This window comes from Calonectris borealis, chromosome 23, assembly GCF_964195595.1.
Source record: "Calonectris borealis chromosome 23, bCalBor7.hap1.2, whole genome shotgun sequence".
NCBI classification, from domain to species: Eukaryota; Metazoa; Chordata; class Aves; order Procellariiformes; family Procellariidae; genus Calonectris; species Calonectris borealis.
The window spans coordinates 6951636-6974353 of record NC_134334.1 but is presented as its reverse complement, the minus strand read 5'-3'; the positions used below and the strand labels follow the sequence as shown (position 1 = coordinate 6974353).

General features: G+C 56.2%; 1 protein-coding gene across 3 annotated transcripts in view; it reads left to right on the top strand.

The window, feature by feature from the left end:
* Positions 1–12069: 12069 nt before the first annotated feature.
* Positions 12070–22718, top strand: part of EPHB2 (EPH receptor B2) — a 130598-nt gene continuing 119949 nt past the window's right edge. For 2 of the 3 annotated variants that reach the window (XM_075171963.1, XM_075171961.1), the window contains exon 1: positions 12091–12154. In XM_075171963.1, the coding sequence (XP_075028064.1) occupies positions 12091–12154 (64 nt within the window). Of the gene's footprint in view, positions 12155–22718 lie in introns of all 3 variants that reach the window. The other variant, XM_075171962.1, reaches the window with a different exon arrangement.

Below are 22718 nucleotides of genomic sequence, written 5' to 3'. Positions count from 1 at the left end.
ACGTATTTCTCGTCCTGGCTCTCCTCCCCTTCCTCCTCCAGGCCTGGATCTGCTGGGAGGAGCGGCTCCTTCCCGGAGCCCCTGGAAGGCCGGTGGGCTGGGCTCCTGCAAGCAAGCACCAGGGTCTCTCGGCTGCTGAGTGATGCTCTCCTTCCACTCATGTCATGGGGGTGACAAGTGACAGGACCCACCAACCTGCCCGCTGCAAGACCGGAACCCTGAGCAGGGATTGGGATTGCAATTGCAATCCTGCTGGTTTCCACGCCGTATTCGAGCTGGACTCGCGGCAGCTCCTGGAGATTTCTGGCACCGACCAACTCCCTCTTGGCAGCTCTCCTCCCCGCTCCGGGGCTGCGCTGTTTGCTTATCTAGTGCCGTGATTTAACACAGACGCAGGAACTCACACACTCTCTCCCAGTCTCCTTCAAATTACTTTATTGCTTCCTGTCAACTAGCCAAGCATATCCTGTTAATATACAATCCCCAACGAGCAGTTTTCACAGCATAATCCCCCTTCGTCAGATAACACAGCTCAACTCCCGAAGGATGCCCAGTTCTGTCAGTTAGGCACCTAAGGATGCAGGATCTGGGTTGCCAGAGGGGTGGTGGATGTCCCATCCCTGGGAACATTCCAGGTCAGGTTGGACGGGGCTCTGAGCAACCTGATCGAGTTGAAGATGTCCCTGCCCATGGCAGGGGGTTGGACTAGATGACCTTTAAAGGTCCCTTCCCACCCAAACTATTCTATGATCCCAGCACCGGGCAGGTATTTTCCAGCAAAATGGGGCTGCTGCCATTGTTATTTTTAAAGATAAACCCCAGTGCTGCGAGAGACGCTGGCTTTCTGCCAGTTTTGTGTCATTTCTAGGGCTCCATCCACTCTCTCAACTGATGCCAAGTGCTCTCCTGGGCTGCAATGGCAGTGAGGGTCCCGCTGCTGGAGCCCTTTTGCCAGCTCTTGTATCCCTGCTGCCTGGGGGGGCTGCCCTGCTCGGGGAAAATGTCTTTATCCACCTGCAGCAGTGGGACAGCAATAGGTTCAGGCGCCGCAGGAGTAGCTGTTCCCTTTCCTGCTGCAAAGCCAGCATCTGTGTCCCAGAGAAGGTCAGTTCATGACATACGCATAAATCCTACAAGTGGTGGTGGGAACCCATGCGGGGGCTCTGGTCCAGCCTCCACTTGCAGCAGGACTGACATCAACACTGGATCAGGGTGGAACGTGGCTGTGTCTGGCCAAGTCCAGGGGATTTCCTGCAACCCCAGGTTTCTCTACATTGCTGCAGCCCTTGAGTGGGTCTTGGACCTGATGGTGTCCTACCATCGGCCGCGAGGGTACTGTGGACGTCTCAGCATCACTTGGTGATGTCCAGCCAGCAGGATATCTGCCAAAGGTTGTTGTTTTGAGGGAACCTGCTCTGTTTCTCCTACGTGTTTCTGATCCTCCATCCACCATGGTTGGGTCCCATGCTAAGACATCCCTGTGTCCTGACATTGCGTTTGTAGGACATTCACACAGCTCTGCCCCACCTGGTCTTCTTCAGCCAGAGCTTCAGCTTTCAGTTCTTCTTCTGTGGGCTTTCTCCCTAACCTTGATGTCCAGCTGATGTGCCAGCTGAGCCTGTGTCCATGGTGTAAGATTAAGGAGGTCCCTTTCAGAAAACACCCTCGTGATTTTTCTGATTCGTTGATGTGGAAGTGTCCTGAAGACCAGGTCACTGCGAAGTCCAGCCTGTCGCATTTGCATTCCCCTTGCCTGTGCATCCCTCTGTCCTTGTGCCAGGCGGTGTCAGGCCCCGCTGTTCCTGGGCTGCCCGTTCTGCACAGAGGCTGCAACACGGAGAGGACAGATGGAGGTGGCTGGGCCCTCCGCTGTTGAGGGACGGAGTAGGGTGCTGTTGAGCGCGGGTGCAGCTGGGCTTTTGGGTTGCTCCAAAGGCAAACAAAGTGGGCAGATGATAAATTTGGCTTCAAGGCTAGCTCTGAAGCTATTCTTCTGCAGCATTGCAGACACTGCTAAGGACTCCTGGTTGAAGACCAAGCAAGGTACGTAGCTCAAGCCCAAACAGCGTCTCTTCTCTTTGGGGAGAAGATACCTGGGCTAAATCTCCCTGACATAATCCACTACATCTTCTGTGGCCATTTCTTCAGCAAGCTGTGGTATTTCAGGGCTCTGGAGGCTGTTCCCACTTGGTCCCTTGTTGCAAGCTAAAAGCCACTGTTTGTGTCTGCTCCAAGCATGGCCCTTGTCATCAGATTCCTCTGTTGGCCTGAGGAAAGGGAACATATGTAGCCACATAATGCAGCTGTAGCATGACATACGGCCGTATTTTTGTGGTTGTATTTCCCAAGTTTTTCCTTGATCCTGCCCCTAGGACGGTTTCTTTGTCTGAAGTTGTTCCTGGAAGTTGAGGACAATCTCCGTGCTAGTTGTTGGTTTTACTAGCAGCTGGATCTGCCCTCAAGTACTTGTGATTCTCTCTACACTTAACACCTCATTAGCTGGAACATCCACTTACAGAGCACAGTTTTGCTGGTCTGAAAAGAAGGAAAATCCTGTTTGACTCAAGAGCAACACAGATCACTTATCTCAGAGACATCGGAACAGCCGTCCTGGATATTGACCCCAAATTAAAAACCAGTTGAGAAGAAGTATCTGTCCTCCCAGGTAAATCAGGGGCTGATTTATTTCCTCTCTAGTATGCCTGCTGAGCAATGTATTCAGCACAGAGCCAGCCTGACAGATCCCTGCCTCCATATCCCCAGGTCGGAGGCCTCTGTGATTGCTGTGCCTCCGGGGGATGGAGCAGCCACGGTCCCCTTAGAGCTGCCTGCTGCTCCCCTCCTTCTGCTCCCTTTCTCCCTTTTCTCCCTTTCTCCCTTTCACCCTTTCCCCCTTTTCTCCCTTTCTCTCCCCTCCTTCTTCTCTCCCTTTCTCCCTCTCCTGCTCCCAGGAGAAGGGGACTGCACTAACTCTCCTGCTAAAGTCCCCAGCCCGGCACTGATGCAGCAGCTCTGGCCCTTGGCAATCCCAGCTCAATAAAATCCATCTCAAGAAAGGAAAAAGCAAAGAGTTGTTTTAATTAAAACCAAATTAAAGACCTCTCGGATAGCAGCCTGGAGATGAGTAAAGGGGATATGGCAGCCTTTGTCTCAGGAGCTGAGCTTGGCACGAATGGGGCTGGCAGCTGGTCAGCAAGGATGCCCTGGAGGTCCTCGTCCATGCACTGGTGCCATGTTGATGCCAGGGGGCATCTGCAGTGGCCCAGCCCAGAGGTCGGTGTAGCCCATGGGGCAAACCTCCAGCATCCAGAACAGCTCCCGTGGGCCCAGGAAGGGTTTTAATGACACAAAGGAGACAGGCTGGGGGGCTGCATGAGCCCAGAAAGATCTGTAGTGAAAACTTCCCAACTATTTTAATTTCCATGGGTTTTTCTGTGCGTTATATATTCCTGGATCTCCCAAGAACTTGTCCAGTCTCCACTTGAATCCCTGTGAGTTTTGTGTACCCACAGCTCTACCGAGGAGCTCCCCAGTTCATCTCCCATCCACGTGAAGAATCACCTCCTTTACTCCTGAACCCCAATCTTTTTGAACCTGGCCCTGAACCCCGCACAAGTTTCATTTGACGGCCTTGGTTCATTTATGGGAGAAGACAGAGAGCGGCCAGCTTGTCGCTGTGCAAGTGGTTGTTTTCCCCATGTTTATCCTCTGTCACCTCCCTGCTCGTCCCTATTCCTGCCACTTCTGGGTCTGTTGAAGAGGACGGGTCCCAGCTCAGACCCTGCAGGACTGACTGGTGACCTCCCTCTGCTTACAGTGCCTGCTGCTGACTCCTCTCTGCTACCATCTCTTAAGCAATTAAAAAGACGAGGAACTTCCCTTGTACTCCCTGGCTGCTTGCTTCCCTTAAAAAACTTTTGGCAAGGGACTTAATGGAAAGCCTTTGGAAACCCCAGCAGATGACATGAACAGATTGCACCGATCCGCGTGTGTTGGGCTGCTCTGAAGGGCTCCGAGGGGTTGTGGAGCAGGACTCCCCTTTGCAGAAGCCCATGGACTCTCCCCTAGCAGATAGCACGTACCCAGGTGTCTTTAACTCTGTCCAGGACAGAGGTGTCTTGGTGTCTTTAATTCCATACCCTCTGCCTTGTACGAGCAGCCTTAGGCTGCAGCTCTGCAGTTCCCTGTGTCTTCCTGGGACTTTCCGTACAGGCTGGTGTCATGGTGGCCACCACAGCACCCCTCAAGACAGCCGGTCCCCTCCTGGTGCCAGGAAAGGGTGGCAAGGAGCTTTAGCCCTCAGGCTGTGGCAGAGCAGGAGCACGGACATCTCTCGTGGGTGCAGGAGGAGTCAGCAGCCCCATGTGCTCATGAGAGTCCCCCGAAGGAGCACTCGAGAAGGAGAAGTTTCTCAGAGCCCAGCCAGGGTGCTGATGCTAATGGGCCAAAGGGGTCCCAGTAGCTGCAAGGACCAAGTCTTGCATGGAAAAATGCAAAGAGCCTCCTCCATCGGCAATGCTGGAGGGCTCGAAAGGATGAAACCGTGACCTTTCTGACCATTGCAGCCCCCTGCGCTTGGTGTGCATGGCAGGGACCCGTGCACCAGCCTCTCTACCAGCTCTGCTTCGTCCCGGCGGTGCTGTGGCAGCGTGTCAAAGGGACGGGAGTCACCTGAGAGCTTTTTTGCTGGCAGGTCCCTCATGTCGCCAGGGCAGCAACCCAAAGAGCAGATGGACAGGCTGTTTCAGGGGCAGCCATGCTCCATCCGTCTTGGCTAATTGGGCAGCGTTTCCTCCCATTGCCTGCCAGACCCATCTCCTGCCGGTGGACGAACACGGAGCAGGTCTCTGCTCCTGCGCCATGGCCAACCCTCCCCAAGCCATGCAGGGATGCCTCCTCTTCCTCTGCCCCAAACTGACCCCCCATTCCTGCTCACATTTAAAGTGCGAGCCCCCACGAAGACGTGCGCTCTCTGCCCTCCACGGTGCTTGCGCATCGTTAATGCTGCCCTGTCCCATCCCGCCGCTCTCCTGCTTCTGCACGCTGTGCGCTTCTCCCTGCACGCACCTCGTGTTCATCCCCCGGCTGTCCCCGGGCACGAGAGGGTAACTTGGTGCTAGAGCTTATTACTTTGATGAGTCTTCAATTAAAAAAAAAGGTAAGTAAATATTAGCGTGAAGAGCTTGGGCGTGCATTTGCCAGCATCCAGCGGCTCTCTCACTTTGCAAGGCTTCTTCCAGCTCAGTCACATTTTAGCCAAAACCTTACCGGAGTGGATATTCCCACACCCAAAAAGAAAATGTGAAATCCCTATCGTACAGCATGTGCACCGTTCCCACTGACTCCTGACCTTTTATCTCCAGACCTTGGAGGGTTTTTGTCTGCACACCTCTCTGCTTTCTCCATGCATCTTCCTTAGTTTGCTCCTCTTTGGAAAGACCCAGACAACCTGTCTCTTTGCCACTCTTCTGCTGTGGAAGGAGATGTGGTTGCCTCCTTCAGGTCTGCCTTTTTATAGTAATCACCTCTTAGGAGAAAAGAGCAATTTCACAACATGCCGTTGCCTTTGATCCTGTATTTGCATTCTCGTAAACCTACACCGTCTCAGGGCACCGGAGGATTTTGCTCATGGGTGCTTTGAACATAACACATAATGTTGCATTTTTTCATAGTGTTCATAAGCCGTTGCAAAACTCCTATTTTTAACACCAGCGATGACAAAACCGAGGTAGATTTCTCCCCAGTTTCCCATTAAATGCCATTTCAGCATTCTCGATTTCAAGGATGCGACCCTGTAATTTTATAATATTAAACAGAGACCTGAGTTTGACTTTTCAGCTTTTCTAGCTTCCTTTGAACAACTGTAAAACTATTTTCCAGAAGACTTCTGGACTGTGGATGCCCTGCCACAAAATAGCTTGGGTTACATCCTCTTCTTTTACAAATCTTTAAAAATGACAGCAATTAAATTGTGCATCCTTTTATGTCATTACCTCTGTCCGTATGTAATGCCTGGCAGTTTTTCATCAGAGGTTACCTAATGGGCAGTTTTATTCTCTAACATTGCTATTTCTGGCTAACCGTAAAATAATCAAGGACTAAAGTGAAAAAAACCACCCTCTGTCAGTTCTGCCTCATGGCTGTAAAGTCTTCTGGATTAGATTTACATACATAACATGATATTCTGGTGATTGTTCCACCTATTCTTTGCTGTATATCTAAATCGCTTTTTTTTGCTTTATGTATTTTTTAAAACATAGCGTAATAACTTATATTGCATTTCTCTACATTCTGGGAAACTGGGAGTTCCTTGTTATTTATATGCTTTTATTTAAATTTGCCTTCTCTTTATCTAATTTTTTTTCTTTCCATCTCCGTAAGGTCCTGCTTATTTACGATATCAACTTTTTCAAGAAGACCTGACATGTTTGCAGTCCTGAAGGAGATATACTTTTATAAACTTTACTTTTCCAAAGTTTCTTTTAACTCTACAGCCAGCTAACATACAGCCACGAGCGGATAATGTCTGCAGTGACTAATCTAAGGTTTACCTGTCTCATCTAAGGATTACCTGCCTGCGTTCGGCTCTGTCATCATAAGCTGGGTTCAAATTAGCTGTTGAAGAAAATATCCAAAATTTCCTGCCCAATTCTACAGTTCTAAATCTATTTTAAATGCTTCAAAAGTGCCTCGTCTCTTTAATTCGTTCCCATGGATACCATTCAAAAGTTTCATTCATTTTAGGAGTGCTATACTCTTCAAATCTTTAATGCAATCTACCAGTTGACTTTTGCTTCCTAATTTAGCTGAAGGCTCTAAAACCCAAGACTTCAGACATTGCAATGGCAACAGAAAGACAGCTACCTTCCACTCCTCGCTCCTCTCTGCAGCCACCCTTGTCTCCCCGAAGAGATTAAATCCTCACCTGAAGCTTTTCCGGGGCTCTGCTGCGCTCCTGGGGGTCCCAGCCCAGGACGATGCTCGGTTGACCTGTACCATCCTCTTACCTTCCTCCTTTCCTCTCTGGCTCATCCCCCGCCTCTGGTACTAGGTAGCCTCAGAGTTCCTAACATGCATGAACCTTTCACTTAGCAATAGATGAGCTCAGAAATGCTGGAGGAAAGAGCTGAAGGGGAGAGGGAGCTGCTGGTTCCTCCGTTAGTTCCCCCAGGCAGGACCCTGCAACAAGCTAAACTGGTTGAGTGAGGACGGCTCCCCAGTGTCACGTTTCAGCACAAGCCATCCAGGGCCAGGTACCCTCACAAAGCCTAAAAGGATGTAAAAGCCTTCTCTTGATTTAACTCTGCACAGAGAAACCTCACCACAATGTCCCCAGTGGGGTGGGGAGGGCAGTGGGTTGCAGCTAACGCCTGCTTGGATGGCGGCTGGAGACCAGTACAACCGGTAAGGATGCTGGTCTGCTCTGGGAAGGGGGGTGGGATGGGGGGAGAGGTCTTGAGGTCCCCAAAAAATGTCTCTTTACTGGGGCTCTTGAGCTGTGAGGTGCTGGGCAGCACCCAGGGCTCAGCCCTGCAGGCTGGGGTGCCCCTGCTGCTCCCACCCTTCCTCCTGAAGGACCAGACCTGCTTCTCCACCAGACTGCAGAGCATTTGGGGTGACGGGGAAAGGCAAGGAAGGACAGAGGGAGGCCGATCTCGGTGACAGGCTGCAATCACGTATAACCACGGGGTCTCTTGCTGTTCACACACCCTTCACAGAGGTTAGAAAAACCCCGCTATTGGGAACAGTTCCTCCATCCCTGCTGAGCTTGGGAACATTAAGTAGGTGATAATAAGCAGTCCCTGAGCAGGAGGGCCTGCTCTCCTTTGGAAAGTGCTACTCAAGACGATTTATCATTCAGACAAAGAGGGGAAAAAGGGTTAAACACTGCCCGGCCTCCCCAGCCAGCGGTGGCTTTGGTTATCTGCAGCATGGCTGCAGGGCTACATGGTGCCTGTACATGTTCGGGGATCAAGAGTTAAGTGTTTAAATGATAAGTGATATCTTAAAAACATAAGTTTAGCAATGAATCTTTGCCGACAATACTATACTATTAGTTAATAGGCAGAATTAACTCACTGGCCTGGGGCCAAGCCCGTCACAGCCAGAGCCAGAACAGCTGAAGCTGCTTTTCACTTGGGTTTTGCTTTTACGGGATTTGCTGCTGCAGGGAGACTCCAATTTCTGTAAAAATATGCTCATGTTTTCCTCCTCCCAACCTGCCCCTGGAAGCTCGAGGCTCCTCAGAGCCCGAGGGATTCAGCCAGGAGCTGAAAAGCTTTCCTTTTGTATGCAAAGACGTGAGCAAGGGTGCCGATTTCGCACAGGGCGTCTCTCCGCAGCCCCCCGACCAGCTCCCTGCCTGCTCTCGGTGGGTCTTTACAGACAGATTTACTGCTCTAGGTGCCACCAAGGGACTCACACCCCATCCCTCCCACCCAAAATTAATTGCCCTCTCCCTCGACTGGGGGATTGAACTTGATTAAGTAGCTCCAGGGGATGGAACTTCCCTGGACCCCAAGAAGAAGAAGCCTCTCCTGGATCCTTCTGGTAGCTGGGGGTCCTTGGGTGATGCTCCCTCTCGCTCCTGGCCCCGGGATGGCTGCACTGAGCCTTGAGTCTGCGCATGACAGCTCTGTATCCCCAATTGCACGGATGCTGCTTCATTCATGCTGCTTCCCTTTGTGTCTCCCTTGACTGCTGGCTATCGCCCGCTGCACCTCTTTAACCTTGCAGAGAGAGGAAGCCACCTCCTCCAGGTGCGATGAGCCAAGGGCTTTATGTGCAAACGAAACCTGTTCTTCCTGCACCAGGAACTGAAAATGCTACATTAAATGCGTCACCATCAAACCCGTTTTAATGTCCCCTAGATGTCATCTCTCTTGGCTCTGTCTGCCTGGGAACCATCTTTTGATATAAACATGTAGATGCAACTGAAGTGGTGGCTGTCCCATTTTTGCAAGCCCAGTGCTGCTACTTTTCCCAGACAAGGCTTTATCTAATGCTCTTTGCAGCAGGGTTTAAGCGTCGTCCTACGACCGTGCTGCCCAAGGGTTAGATGTGGGCAGCGACTACCAGTATAACCAATATACCTTGCCTCCCAAGGTGGGACCAAGCTGCCCGATGGTGGTCCCATGTGACATAGTGCTGTGGTCACTTGTCACCAGATGGCAGCAAGGAGAGCATCAGCTCACATTGTCGTGGCTGGCCAAGGACAGCAGCGAGGATGTACAGTGATCCCTGGTCCACCACCATCCTCCACGGAGGCCACTAATTCTGGTGCAGAATGAGAGGAAGGTGCAGAAAAGGACATTGGAGGAGGTCCGGCATCACTTGCCGTGGCATGGTGCTTTGTGGCACTTGCTAGTCTGCTTGGAGCTGCTGGCTTGGTGACCAGAGAAGCTTGTGGGCTGCAGGACAGAGGGTGGAGGCTGGTCGCACCCCCAACACTGACAACAGCAAGCTTGTAAGGATAGCTGTGGGGCCTTGGCAGGCTTTCCCATGGACACCGAAGCGATGCGACAGTCATAGAAAGCCCTTCCTGGGAGCAGAGTGAAGGCATGAGGTGGGACCAGCGCTCAAAGTTCATGACCGACTCTGAGGAGCATCTTCAGGGGACAAACTGGACTCCAAGGAGTACATAAGATCTTCAAAGTCACTGAGGCAGTCAGACAATAAGTCTGTGTAGTCCAAGGTCCCATCTCCAGCAGCAAAAGCCTAAGGGGATGCTCCAAGGAGTTGAAGAAGAGGGAAGGTCTCCAGTGACAGTTCCCTTGGGACAAAATCCCTACTGCCTCTGGCAGCACAGCCCTGGAGACCTGCAAGAAAATCCTGAGGGTCTGGGTGGACTCTAGCAAACAGTCGGGGCTGCTGCTTGTTCTTGGACACTTTGGAGAACTGGGTGGATCCTCTGGACATACCTGTCTAGGGCATTGCAGGACATAAAACCAGCCCTGGGATCCGGAAGGATTGAAATGACGGTTTGAGGAATTTGGAAATGGTGAGTGCTTTCTAATATCTGATGAGAAATGCTGGGTGCTCCAGAGCAGCGGGGAGTGAGGGGACCATTACAGAGTCTGGGAAACGGGGGACCCCTGGGAGAGCGCTCAGATGGAGAGTAACTGCAGGGATGCTTGGGCTCTTTGCCCTGCAGAGGAACATGTTTGGAGGCAAAAGCAGCAAGACCACTGGCTGTCCCTGGTTCTTCTGCCTTCTTCTGTAATGAATTGAGTACCCTCCATGCAAGAGTGAACCCTCTTGAGGCACTAAAGACGAAAGGTTCTCCACACACTATGGAGCTGGGCCACAGGATTCTCTGGAGGCTGCTGCAGAGCAGCAGGCCAACCTGTATGACCAGTAACATCTGCAGTGAGAGGAGCTCCCAAAGGGGATCAGAGCTTGCACTTGGCCACACTGAGTTGGGGAAGCCCATTTGGTTCACGCATATGGCCAACACCATCAGGGAGCTTTGACCTCCTCCGAACACACCTGTGGTTGGCAAGAAATGAGTCATTGGCGATGGGTCAAGGCAGGGAACCCAAGATGTTCGAGCTGTTGGTGCAGCAGAAGGACAAGGAAGAGTGCAGTGAGCCAAGCCTGGTTTTGTAGTGTCTTAGACACTTTGGTGAGTTGAGGGGCAGGGATCAATCCTGGCAGTCCAGTGGCTCTTCACCTCTTGGCCTATGAACCTTGCACAGCTTGTATAGGGCTCCATGTGCAGGGTGTGACCTTCCCTGAGAAGATCCTCCAGGACACACGCGTGCTTTCTGCGGGATGCATTTGACCCCTCTCCCGGCCAGAAGAAATAGGGGCACAGCTACAGGAGGTGAGCCGAGGGGCACTGCTGGGTACAAAGTGGATGCTAGAAGGCTGGAAGGGGTGAGGAGGAGATGTCAGGGTGGTGGCAGAGGGGACCTCCTGGGACAAACAGTGCTGGTAACAGTCACACATGTCCTGAAGGGGGTTGGGCTCATGAATCATAGAATCATAAAATCGTTTAGGTTTAAGATCATCAAGTCCAACCATTGAGGTTGGCCAACGGACAGATTTGGCTCCCAGGCACGTGGGGAAGTCGAGGCTGCTGGGTGGTGTGATGGAGAGCTGGAGCTGGGTCTCAGCTTCCACCTTCTGGGGAAGTCCTGCTTGACCCCATCTGGTGTGCATGGGGGGCTTGGAACCAACTCTCAACAGCCCCACCCGGGACATGAGGGAACTCCTGCTCCTTCCCCACCCGGGACATGAGGGAACTCCTGCTCCCGCCCCACCCGGCTTGACTCCAGGGGGTCTGGGGGGTCAGGGCCGCCCGGAGCCTGCCAGCAACAACCCACGGATTTTGCCAACTCCTGTTTTGGGGGGGGGTTTGTCCCGCTGGCCATGTCCCTTTCTCCCGCCGGGCCCTGCCCGCAGCCAGCCCACTGCCCTCCGCCACCTTCGCCCCCCCCGGGACGCCCCACGCCCGCCCCGGTGGGCAGCGGCGGGGGGCCCGGGCCAGGCGGGCGCACCCCCGGCTGGAGGGATGCTCAGCCCGGGGCCGCCGGGCCGGAGCGGGGCTGCGGGCGGTGGGAAGAGCGGAGGCGGGGGCATCCCCTCCGGGAACCCCCCCCCTCCCCACTCCCTCCGCCCCCCCCCCTCCCGGTTTTTGCGGCGCGCAGTCAACCCCGGCGAGGAAGATTTGGGCTGAAATCACGGCTTTCTCTGGATGATCGACAGCTCCGGGAGAAACCATCGGCGGGCGGGGGGAGCCGCCGCCCGCCGCCCGCCCGCCGCCCCCCGCCGCGCCGCCGGCCCCCCGCCGCCCCCCGCCCCGCCGCCGCCCGCCCGCCGCCGCCGCCCGCCGCCCGCCGCCCCCGCCGGCAGCGCGGCGCCCCGGGGCGGGGCGGGCGGCGCGGGGCGCTCCCCCGCGCGGCGGCGGCGGTGGCTCGGCCCGGCCGCGGCGGCGGGGCCGGCGGTGCGCTCCGTGCCCGCGGCCGTGCCCGCGCCGGCGGCGGCCCCAGCGAGGGGGCTCGGCTCTGCGCTCCGCCGCCGCCGCTCCCCCGCCGCCTCCATGGAGCGCCGGCCGCGCCGCCTCTGATGCCCGGCCCGGCGCGCACCATGGGGCCGCTGTGGCTCTGCTGCCTGCCCCTCGCCCTCCTGCCCCTGCTCGCCGCCGTGGAAGGTAAGGGGGGGCCGCGGGGGGCGGGGGCCCTCTGGGGCAGGGCGAGCCCCTCTTCGGGGTTTTTTCTCTAATTTTTTTTTTTGGGGGGGGGCACTTTGTCCCCCTCCCCCCCTCCGCGCCGCACCCCCCTCCGCAGCGCTGGAGGGGAGGCGAAGTTTTGGGGAAGTGCTGCCCCAGCTGGAGGTGTTGCCGCCAGAGCCCGGTACGGAGCTGGGGGCCCTGTGTGTGTGTGTCCCCCTCACCGTCCCCAGACCCTCCCGATGGCTGCGTTGCCCTTCTCTCCGCCAGCCCTTCGCCAAGGTGGGCATCCCTCGCCGGCACCCCCGGCACCCCCGCAGCAGGTCCCCGGGTGCAGGTTGGGTACCGCCGAGCCTCTCTCCTAGGGATGCCCGGGCTTCGCCACGCCGTGCCCGTTGCTGGTGGTTGGGAGAGGGTTTGGGGTACACCTCAACAAGGCCTTGCCGGCATCCTGGAGCTCACGGCCGGATCCCACCGTTGGCGGCGTGGCTTTCCCGGCGTCCCCGGGAGGAGCTGGGCTCCCCGCCGAGTTCCCCCGGTGCTCAGACAAAGCAGAGCCAGGCGGCAGGTGGGGAGCTCCTGCGGGGAAGGCGCTGGGCGGGAGCCCGGTGGTGGGGTCTAGGCAAGGGGGGGACACGTCTTCCCGCTCCCAAGCCCATCTCCGCCATGCCTTGCGTGCCTCCAGCATGGGCACCCCCGGGAAGCGCCGGAGACATGGGCTGGGCAGGGGTGAGAGCAAGGTGTCAGGCCGAAAACTGGCTCATCCCGGCGCAGAACGGGCCACGGGTATCTGCCCGTGGCGGGAGGGCCGTGTCCGAGCCGGCGAGGGGCCGGGTGGCTCCGTCGTCCCCCCGGCTTCGCCGGGCGGGCTGGGCAGCCACCGCTGGCCTTGGGCGTGGAGGCGCCGGGCGGTGGGAGCTGCACGGACGGTGTTTGTCTGGAACATGGATGAGGCACCATTTATTAAGTTGGAGTTTTGGGAGATGACTCATGGGTTGGCCAGCTATACATCGTGATATTTACAATATGGGAGCTTGGCATAAATAGGACTATTTACGTTGCAGTGGAGAGCGCTAGCCAGCTATGCTATTCAAATGAGCCCGGTATGTTTTTAATTAGGAGGGGGGGGGGGAGGGTTGGGGTGATGAGCGTGTTTGTGGGAGCATACGTGTCCACGTGGGACGTCTGGCCTGATCAGCCGGCAGCGCTGACACTTACAACGGGGTTTGTGCTTGGCCAGCGGGGCCCGAGCGGGCTTGGCCGTGCGGAGCCGACGCTGCTGACTACGGCAGGGGAGGGAGCCAGGCGTCTTGTGCAGGGACGGGGTGACACCTCCACCCCGCCCTGCCCTTCCCGCACCTCGAGAGGAGCTGCCGGGCGGTGCTGGGGGGTCGGTGACCGGCTTTCGGGGCTCTTGCGTGCTTGTGTGTAGACGTGGGTGACCTTCCCACCGTCATGGCAGGAGCAGCGGGAGCTGGATGCACGAGCGCCTGAGCTCATCCCAAGGGATGGGGAATATGTATCTGGGGACGAGGGGGCGGCCAGTGATGGCCGGGGGGGTTTCACCCACCTGAGATGATCGCCGTAAGGTGTGCTCCTCCATGGACGGGGTTGCTCCCAGGGAGATGGTCAATGCGGCCCTGCACCGTGCTTCCAGTGACCATCCCCATCTGGGGCTGAAGGCGTTGATTTGGGATCGGTGGGGTCCCCCCCGCGCCCCCGCTGTTGCCTCCTGCCTTGTTGTGTGCGTATCGTGGGGTTGCGATGGTGCCTCGCAGCGTGCGGCAACCGCGTCCCAGCCTTTCCCTCCTTGCAAAGGCTTCTGCAGAGCTGGTGAAGCGAAAGCGCGCGGGACGCAGCTCCCCGGGTACGCCTCTGCTCCTTCCTCCTCTTTGGAAGCTGCCTCTTCCTGGAGCTCCCTGGGATGCTTGGATGCGGCGTTCGTCTGCATCTCCGGATGCTCTGGGCCCCGTTAGTGCGGGCAGACTCACCCAAGAGCGGCCGCTGGCCAAGGAGACGGTGGCTGGACCCCACCACATCCCCCCGGCCACGGGGCACCTCCGTGGTGGCGATGCCTTCTGCGCTGCCGTCACCAGCTCCGGCAGATTCCCAGGGCCAAAATGGGGGAAAAAAAAGGCGCGTTCCGGGGAAAAACGCATTCTGGTTATTTGCCCGGGGATCCTGCCTCTTGAGTCCTGTTTTCAGCTCTGCTACAGAGCTTTTCTGTAATGCTGGTAATTTCACTTGTCTCCTCTGTGCCTCAGTTTTCCTAATTACAAGGCGTAAAATAATACAAGCGTCTTTCCCAAGGGAGCCGCGAGGTTTTGTTAATGAACATGACAAAGTGCTTTGGGATCCGTGGTTGAAAGCGCAGCCTTAGTCAGTGCGCCTGTGTGTGGGGTGTTTATTTATCTACATGCTTTATATTTCTCTGTACGCTATATATTCACTTGCATTTAACAAACCTTAATTAGAAACAAAGCCGATAGGGAAGGAAATATAAACAGGAGTGTGCATGAAAATTGGAAGTTGATTACTCACTGGCCAGCAGAATGCGTGTCTCGGGCTCAGGAGGAAAAGCTGTTTGGTTAGAACCGGCTCTGTTAAAAGGAAATGTGAAAAGAACGTAAAACATAAATCAATATGGAAAACAGGGAGGTGGATGACAACGTACATAAAGCAGAGGTTAAGAATTGCGTACAGTTGTTAAGGCAGTTGCAAGGTAACGTTTCTGCAGCTGAGAAAGTTCAGGCTTATAAAAGGAAAGTTTTTTTGTGTGGTGTGGTTTTTTTTTTGTTTTTTTTTTTTTGAAAAAAACAAAACCAGAAAGTCAAGAACAAAGGAGTCCTGGAAGGGTCTGGATCCCACACCGGTTGGTAACAGTGCCGCTATCACTAACGGCTCCTCTTTGTATTCCTGCTGGCGTATGCCGCACGCGTATCTGGAGTACTGATACTTCCGAGGTATTTTTGGGGGGAGCTGGGAAGGGCACTTAGGTATTTTAAAATCAACGGCCCGGCTAACTCACGTATGGGGGGGGGGGGGGGGAACCCGAAGGCGTTCTTCACCCCGTTGGAGTTAACTTTTCATAAACCTTGCGGCGCTGGCAGCTTTCCCGAGGGCTGGAGGAAAGCCAGCCGTGTGCCAAAAAATGCGAAAGAAGAAACGAGATGGCCCTAATACCTGTGAGGGTGCAGGCAGCCCGGGTGCCGGCGGTGCGGAGGCAGCGCCCGGCGCTGATGGCTGAGGGAGAATCGCCCGGCACGAGTTCTGCTGGGAAGCAGCATCACGGGCGAGGGGACTCGATGCTGAGCATCATTCTGTGCCGGGCAGTCGCGATCCTGAGCCCGGCCTTGGGCTTGGAGAGGGATGCTGGGGCGGGAGGGCCGGATCCTCTCCCGGGGCACAGCGTGGCTGAGGTGCTGGACACGACCGGCCGTGCCCACCCTCCGAGCAAGCTGGAGACAGGACCTTTGTGTTCCTACGTAGTTAATAATGTATTAAGATGTGCGCAATATACATTACGCATTTATTACATTGCGTACATGTTCGTAATATACAGTATATTGAATTTTATGCGTGCTATAATGTATTTTAGTGTTAAAATATGGTCAAGTCTCTCGTACGCAGGGTCGTGACCTGCTGAGCACCTCGGCAGCCTCCTGCAGGCCCAGGGCGGTGAGGAGGGCTTCGTTTGTGCCTTGTTGTGTCTGGCTTCGTGGTCTCAGCGGGGGAAGGCTTCAGCTGCCTCTTCAGGGTTACGGGTCACACCAGGGCGGTTGCTTTGACCTGGGTGCTCCAGGGAGGTGGCGTGTGCCGGGACCGTAGGAGCTGCGGGAGCATCCCGGCGAGCCCAGCCCGCTCCGGAGGGATGCGGCAGAGCAGCAGGTCCAGGGAAAAACACAGGATCTGTCAAGAAGCCGATCCATCCCGCGCGTTTGAACTCTGGATCTGCAAACGCTGTCCTGAGTCCAGGCTGGAAACAGATTTTTGACAAATGGGACTGAGGCGCGGAGCAGAGACCGTGGTTTCGGGTCAGCCCTGTGCTGCCCATCTCCCTGCCGCTGCCTCCCCTCCCCGTCCCCGTTTCCTGGGTTAATTTTTGACAAGGTGCATTCCTTGCGCCCGCCTGCCCTTTGCATTACCGGGACAGCAACCGGGGCAGAAAAACTCCTTTTGGAGGCTAAAATGGGTGCCTGATTTAAACATCCGTGTCGCTGCCGATGCAGCTCTGCTCCTCCGCTTTTCCCGGCCGGGAGCGGCAGTTCCTCCCGATCCCAGTTGTATTTCCAGCTTCTCTGGGTGGTAAAAGCCGAGGGAGCTGGAGGGAGATGCCAAGGGGACGAGGCGGTAGGGGACGAGGGCTCGGGGCTGACGTGGCCACCGATGTCTCCCAGCTCCTCGGGACGGAGGGATCTGGGGGTGCGAAGGGGACGTGGCTGTGCCTCGGGGATGCTGCCGAGGGGTTTTGGGGTTGTCCCCCCAAGGATGGGAGCAGCAGACGGGGCTAAGGATCTGCCTGCACGAGTCGGGGGCCGTGTGTGTACACATACCTGAGCCGGCTGTAAAGAGGGGTGGGCGCTGCGAAACCTGCCCGAGGAGCTGGGTAAATACTGGATGCTGAGATACCTCCCCGGGCCTGAGTGCTTTTGTGCGAGCGCAGCCGGTGATAAACGAGAGTCGGAGCCCACCGCTCCTGCCCCAACACGCGCCCGCTCCCGACAGACCCACCCTGCTGCGATGGGTGCTGGCGCGTGGATCTGGGTGCAGGGTTCCCATCCTGCAGAAAGTCTTTTTTTTTTTTTTTTTTTTTTTAACCAAGACAGACCCCCCATCCTGATTTATAATTCTTCCCAAATCTGGTTTTTGGTTTGCGGAGACGCCGGAGCGAAGCGCGGTTGCCCGTTGGATCGCGTCGGGATGGGGGTAGCGGGGAGATCCTCGGAGGCAAAAGTTCAGCCGTTAGATAAGGGGGGTAACGACGGGGCCTCCCGCGATAAGGCGCTGACGTGCGGCGCGGGCGGGAGGGAGAGGCGGCACCCGGGGTGGGGGGGGTGGTTCGGGAGGGGTACCCAGGGATGCAGGGAGCACGGGGGGTATCGCTGGGGATGCTGGAGGTGGGCAGGGACCCCCTTGGGGACTGGGAGGCAGCAGGAGAGTGCGAGGAAGGAGAGGTGCCGCAGGGATATAGCGATACCGGCTTTATATCGATACCGGGTGTCTGGGGAACGCGCTGGGTGGATGGCAGTTTGCGGCAGGGTGCAGGCATCGGGGAGGCTGTGCGGGGCATGCCGGCCCCCCCACCCCGAGCAACGCAGGGTGGAGGGGAAGGAGTAAGCGAGGATCACACCGTGCCGTCCGCCCCTTTCTGAATTTCCATGCTCGGGGATGAAGGAGCAGCATTAGGTCTCTGCTAACCCTCTGACCCGACTCGCAGCACTGATGGCCAGACGTTAAGGGAGATGAAACGGGCCACGAGGGCAGAAAACACAACTGTAATTGTGGCTGGTCCTTGCCTCCGTGAATGTCACAAAGGGGCGTTATTCAGAAATTACAGTGTTAATGACTGGGAATAATCGCAGCTCTTCAGAGAGCCCACGAGAGGAGGATCTCTTGATTTAGACCCGAGCATCACGCGTGGTGCGGTGCAGAACGTGGGGCCGGCTCCGTGGGAGCAGGTTCAGTCTCCCAACGGGCAGGAGAAGGGGCTGGTGAGCTCCAAAAGTTGGTGAAGTTTTATCAGTTGGTCTAAAAAATGATGTTCTTTCCACCTTACCTCTCTTAGAGGCAGACCATCGCATCCGTAAAATGACCGGCACTTAAAAATACGACACAGTGTCATTTTGTACGTCAGGCAAAATGAAGGAGTAGCCGAAGGCAGCAGCTAAAAGAGGGAAATACTTGCACGTGATGTGGGAAATGATATTAAAGCTCAGGGTAAATGCATGCAGCTGTTTAACGTACAAGTTTTAAAAAAGAAAATAAATCTTGATTAAATGGCAAATTGAAGGAGGTCACCGGAGGTAAAAAGACGTTCTTCGCAAAGTGGAAGTGGTGTCTAAAAGGGGAAAATAGAAAAAAAATCAGAAACTGTGGCGTGGTGAACGCAAAACCATATATGGCAGCCTGAGAGGAGTTTGAAAAATAACTTGTGTGAAGAAATGAACAGGCCCCCCCCAACAAATGAGAATCGGGAGGTTAAACCCGACCAGGATGGAGCACGTGGGGAGATGAGGAACAACTTCAGTGTCCCCCCAAATGGCCGTGGCCAAGGGGACTCCTGCCAAGGAGCTTTCCCTCCCAGGGCAGGGCTGAGAGGCTGCCCTGAAGTGATGGCAGAAGAGCTTATATTTTAGAATAAATTGGTTAAAACGAATATCGGGGCCAGAGCAAATGGGACGAGCATCCTTTAAGAAGAGCTCCCTGGGTGATCCAGGAGACTCCAGAGCAGTAATTTTAGAGGAAGGGCTCTCTTATGGATTAAAATCTGCTTAAAGGGGGGGAAACAAAGAGTCAGTTTTCCCACTGGACGGGGGTCAGCGTGAGGCTTGGGCTGTGCGACGTATTTATAAATGCGCTAGAAAGGGGTGGGAATTCGAAGGCGAGGAAGTTTGCAGATTATACAAAATTATTCAGGATGATAAAAACAACAGTTGTCTTTAAAATATTGTAAAAGGATCTCATGACACTGGATAACCAGGCTATAAAGTGGCAGATTAAATGTAGTCAGTGATGAATGAAAAGGGATTCACATGGAAAAAATTACCCTAAACCCATGCATGCACAGTGGCAGTCTTTAAATTACTTATTAGCATTTTAAGAAAGAGATCTTAAAGTCATTGTGGATGGCTCTTTGAAAGCATCAACTCAGAACTGGGGAAGGCTGGGAAAGGAGGGCGAAGATGCTTGTACAGGAGAGGTACGCGGGCTGGGGGGGGCTTCGGGAAAGATGTGGCTTGGGGGGGGCACAGAGGTACGTCGGACTGCGGGAGGTGTGAAGAAGAAGTGGCGATTCATTATTTTCTATTTTTTCACTCGCTTTTGAGTTCTCAAGCAGCAGGTTTAAAACCGGGAGCGATGGAGGGTGGAGGCAGGAGCGTGCTGGGCAGGGTGAAGCCCACCCCTGCCCGTCCTGGGTACCGGCGGCATCAGGAAGCCCTTGATGCCAGGCTGCAGAAAGCGGGGTGCTTTCTGAGCATCCCCCTAAGCATCCCCCTGGTGCGCTGCTGGAGGCGGGAGGAAAACCAGGAATCCCTTTGGCTCAGCCTCCCGTGGCGGATGCGGTATTTCAGCTCTGTCCCGTGGGGGAAAGTGTCTTCTCCAGGCTCCGATGCTGGATGCCCATGCTTGGTGGTGGGCCCCGTCGTCCCCCAGCTCCCAGCTTGGCTTTCGATACCATCTGCAGCTTCCGAGGGAGAGCACCGGGGGGGTCCACATCGCTCTGGGTGCTCACGTCGCTCTGGGTGCTCATCGCCTTGGCCGTGATGGTGGACCCTCTGGGTGTGGAACGCCTTCCAGCCTTACGCAGGCTCTTGATTTTGGCAGGGTGGCTCGGCGGGGGTAAGGTCCCCTGGAAAATGCCCGTTGGCCTTCGCCTTTGCCCTCTTCGGCGTTTCGGAGGGTGAGAGCATCTGGCTGGAGCTGGGGGAGGAGAGGAGCTACCCTCAGCCTGGGGTTCATCTTGCGGGGGGGCGAGGGCTGGGTTTAGGGGAGATGCTCGGCCCCTCGCCCGCCGGCTGAGCGGGTCGGGGGGTGACGAGGGCGGCCGAGCGTGTGAACGTCCCCGCGGCAGAGGGGACGCCTTGAGCCGCGCGGGCTCGTGCTCAAAAGGCCAGACAAAGGGAACAATGGGCTCCGCGGCCGGGCTCCTGGGCAGTCTGCGGCTGGCTGCCGAGCCCCCGGCATGGGAGAGGAGGGGGAGGCGGTTGGGTTGGCCGTGAAGGGCTCGGTTCCCCTCTGCTCCCAGCCAGGCTTTGGGGGTCGCGGGGACACCTGGTCCGCGGCGGACTGAAGGACAAACCGTGTCCTAGGCGATGGTTATCCCACGCCGAGCAGCTCGCTGCTTATGCCCAGCTGGACCAGGCTTATTTGGGGTCCGTCTGCCCGGCAGCGGGCTAAAAAAAGCCTTGCTCCATGGGAAGTGTCACCCCAGCTCCCAAATCACGTCCCCAAAGTGCGGGGGGTGCTGCCGGAACCTGGTGAGCTCTGGTTGCACGTCCTCACCGTGGCTTGCAAGGACCCTTGTTGGGCGGCCGGTGCAGAGCTGCTCGGCTGCCGCGAGGCAGGGAGGGGGAGAGGCAGGGAGGGCGAGGAGGGTCAAACAGCGGCTGAACCCTCCGGACCCCCTCTCCAGACCCTTTGTGAGCCTGGACAACTTCAGCAGCGGGATGCAGGAGAGAGAAGACATCTCCATCCTCCACAGCCCTGGTGCACAGGGGTGGTGGGAGGCTGTGGATGAGAAGCATCACGTGCACCGTGGTGTGGCAGTGCAGGTTCTTCCTATCCCAGAGTCTCTTGGGGCAAGGGAGGACCGACTGGAGCATTCTGTCTTGGAGCAGGGGACAAGGAGTCCTTGGACGGTCTTTGGTCTCCAGAGGAGATTCTGCTTTTGGGAGCCTGCTCCCCATCTGCCTTTCTGAGCCTCCCAGGAGGCCACTCGTTCATGCGAGGTGGCCACTGAACCCAAGTGCTTCGGCTTGGGTGGCTCGCTGAGACTGGAGGGTTGGGCATGATGCGTCTGAGGACAAACTGGGCAGGAACAGGCTGTTCAGATGCCTCCAGGTGTGTGGTTGCTTTCACCCAAGAGACTGGTGCGGGCATCCTACCAGGACCCGTATCTGCCTGCATCCACTGTTCTCCATTCTCTCCGGGCACGGGCCAGTGGCCGTGGCTGGTACTGCTGGAGGGATCCTTCCCTGACTCTGTGAGTCTGCCTTCAAGCCTTTCTCTCATGAGATGCATCTTTTTCTTGCAAGCTCAGCTTTTTGTATGAGCAGCGTTGGAGCTGTGCGGTGGGCTGTGTTGGGTAGGGGTGATGGGACTCACCTGGGGGGGACACCTCTATCCTGTATCCACCACCTATTCGGAGGCTGTGTCCGAAGAAGCTGTTTGTGGTCTTGAATAAGAGCTAGAAGTGCTCTGGACTGACAAATACCTGTGCAGCTGGTTTGCATTGTGGTGCACAGGGCGATGGGTAGAAAGTCACCAACCACTGAAGATCAGGATTGAAAGATCAGGATCCTTGAAAGATCAGGATTGGACCAGCTAAACGAGTTGGATGCAGCAGAGGAGGGGTTGAAGAAGCCCCAGACCATCACGGAGAGGTTCGTGCGGTGGTGAGCGGCTGCAAGCTGGCCGGGCAACCGCCCCAGCCGGTGCTCGCCACATGCTTGGGTGTGAGATGGGCTGGAGCACGTGAGGGGTCACGTCTCGCCGTGCCGAGGTTACGGTCGCGTTTCATGATTTGCTTTGCTTGTAATCCTGTTTCCAGGCTCCACAACTGCAACTCGGAAACCTTTACGGTGAGCCTCACTTAATAAATCTTTGCCTTGTTTTACTTTTAAGCCTGTCTGGTGTCAGGGGACAAAGCGAGCAGGAGAAATGCCTGAACTGGGGGCAGCGGGGATGAAATAAAACGAGGTGTATGAGCTGGCTGGAGAGCTTTGCTTGCGGGGAGGGGGGCCGGCCAGGCTGCAGAGAGTTAATTGTGGCATGCAGGTTTGGGGAAAGCATTTCCTGCGGATCTCTCCTGCAGGATCCCCGCCACCTCCAGGGTTGCTCGCCGAGCGAGCGCCCTTGCAGGTGGCTGAGCCCTGGGTTTGCGTGCTCGTCCCCAGCCTTTGTATGCACGCCCCGGCGTGCGAGCTGCCTCGCGTGCGCGCCGAGAGAGCACCTGCGTGTTAAATGCGAGCAGGCACGTGGCTTCCTTTGCTGCTCTGGTGTAGAAACGGGCACAGCTCCGGGAGGGAAAGCAAGCCGGTGATGGTGTTGGTTTTTTTTTTTATTTCTTTCCCCGGGGAGCAGAGAGCGGCTGGTGCCTGGACGTGGGGAATGGCAGGGTATTAATTGCCCGGTGCTGGAGCGTGCCGGGTGGTGGGATGGAGCTGTCTGCCCCTCCGAGCTTGCTCCTGCCTGGCACGGGGCGCGATGCTGTGGCAGCGAGGGGGTGGATCGAGGCAGGCGGAGCAGAGCAGCCCCATCAGGAACAGTTTCCAGCCAGGTTGGGCAAATGCATTCCCCCCGGGCAGAGCCTGGAGCCGCCCTGTCTGTGCCGAAACCAGGACAAAGCCTCGCTCCTCTTACCCACCTCACAGAGGGCTGGATAGTCCCCGTGTAACAAGGACCCTCCTGGGCTTCTCCCGTTCTCGCTGCACGTTAGCACCGCTCCGGAGGCTCGGAAAGGATAAACACAGAAGTGTGCATGATGCCGTGTGGAAATCCCTTGACAGCAGACACATAGCAGAGCAGCAGGGCGCTGGCGTGGGCTGGAGGAGCAGGCTGTGCCAGCTGCTGCGGAGGGGAAGGGGTGCTGAGCACCTCCAGGACT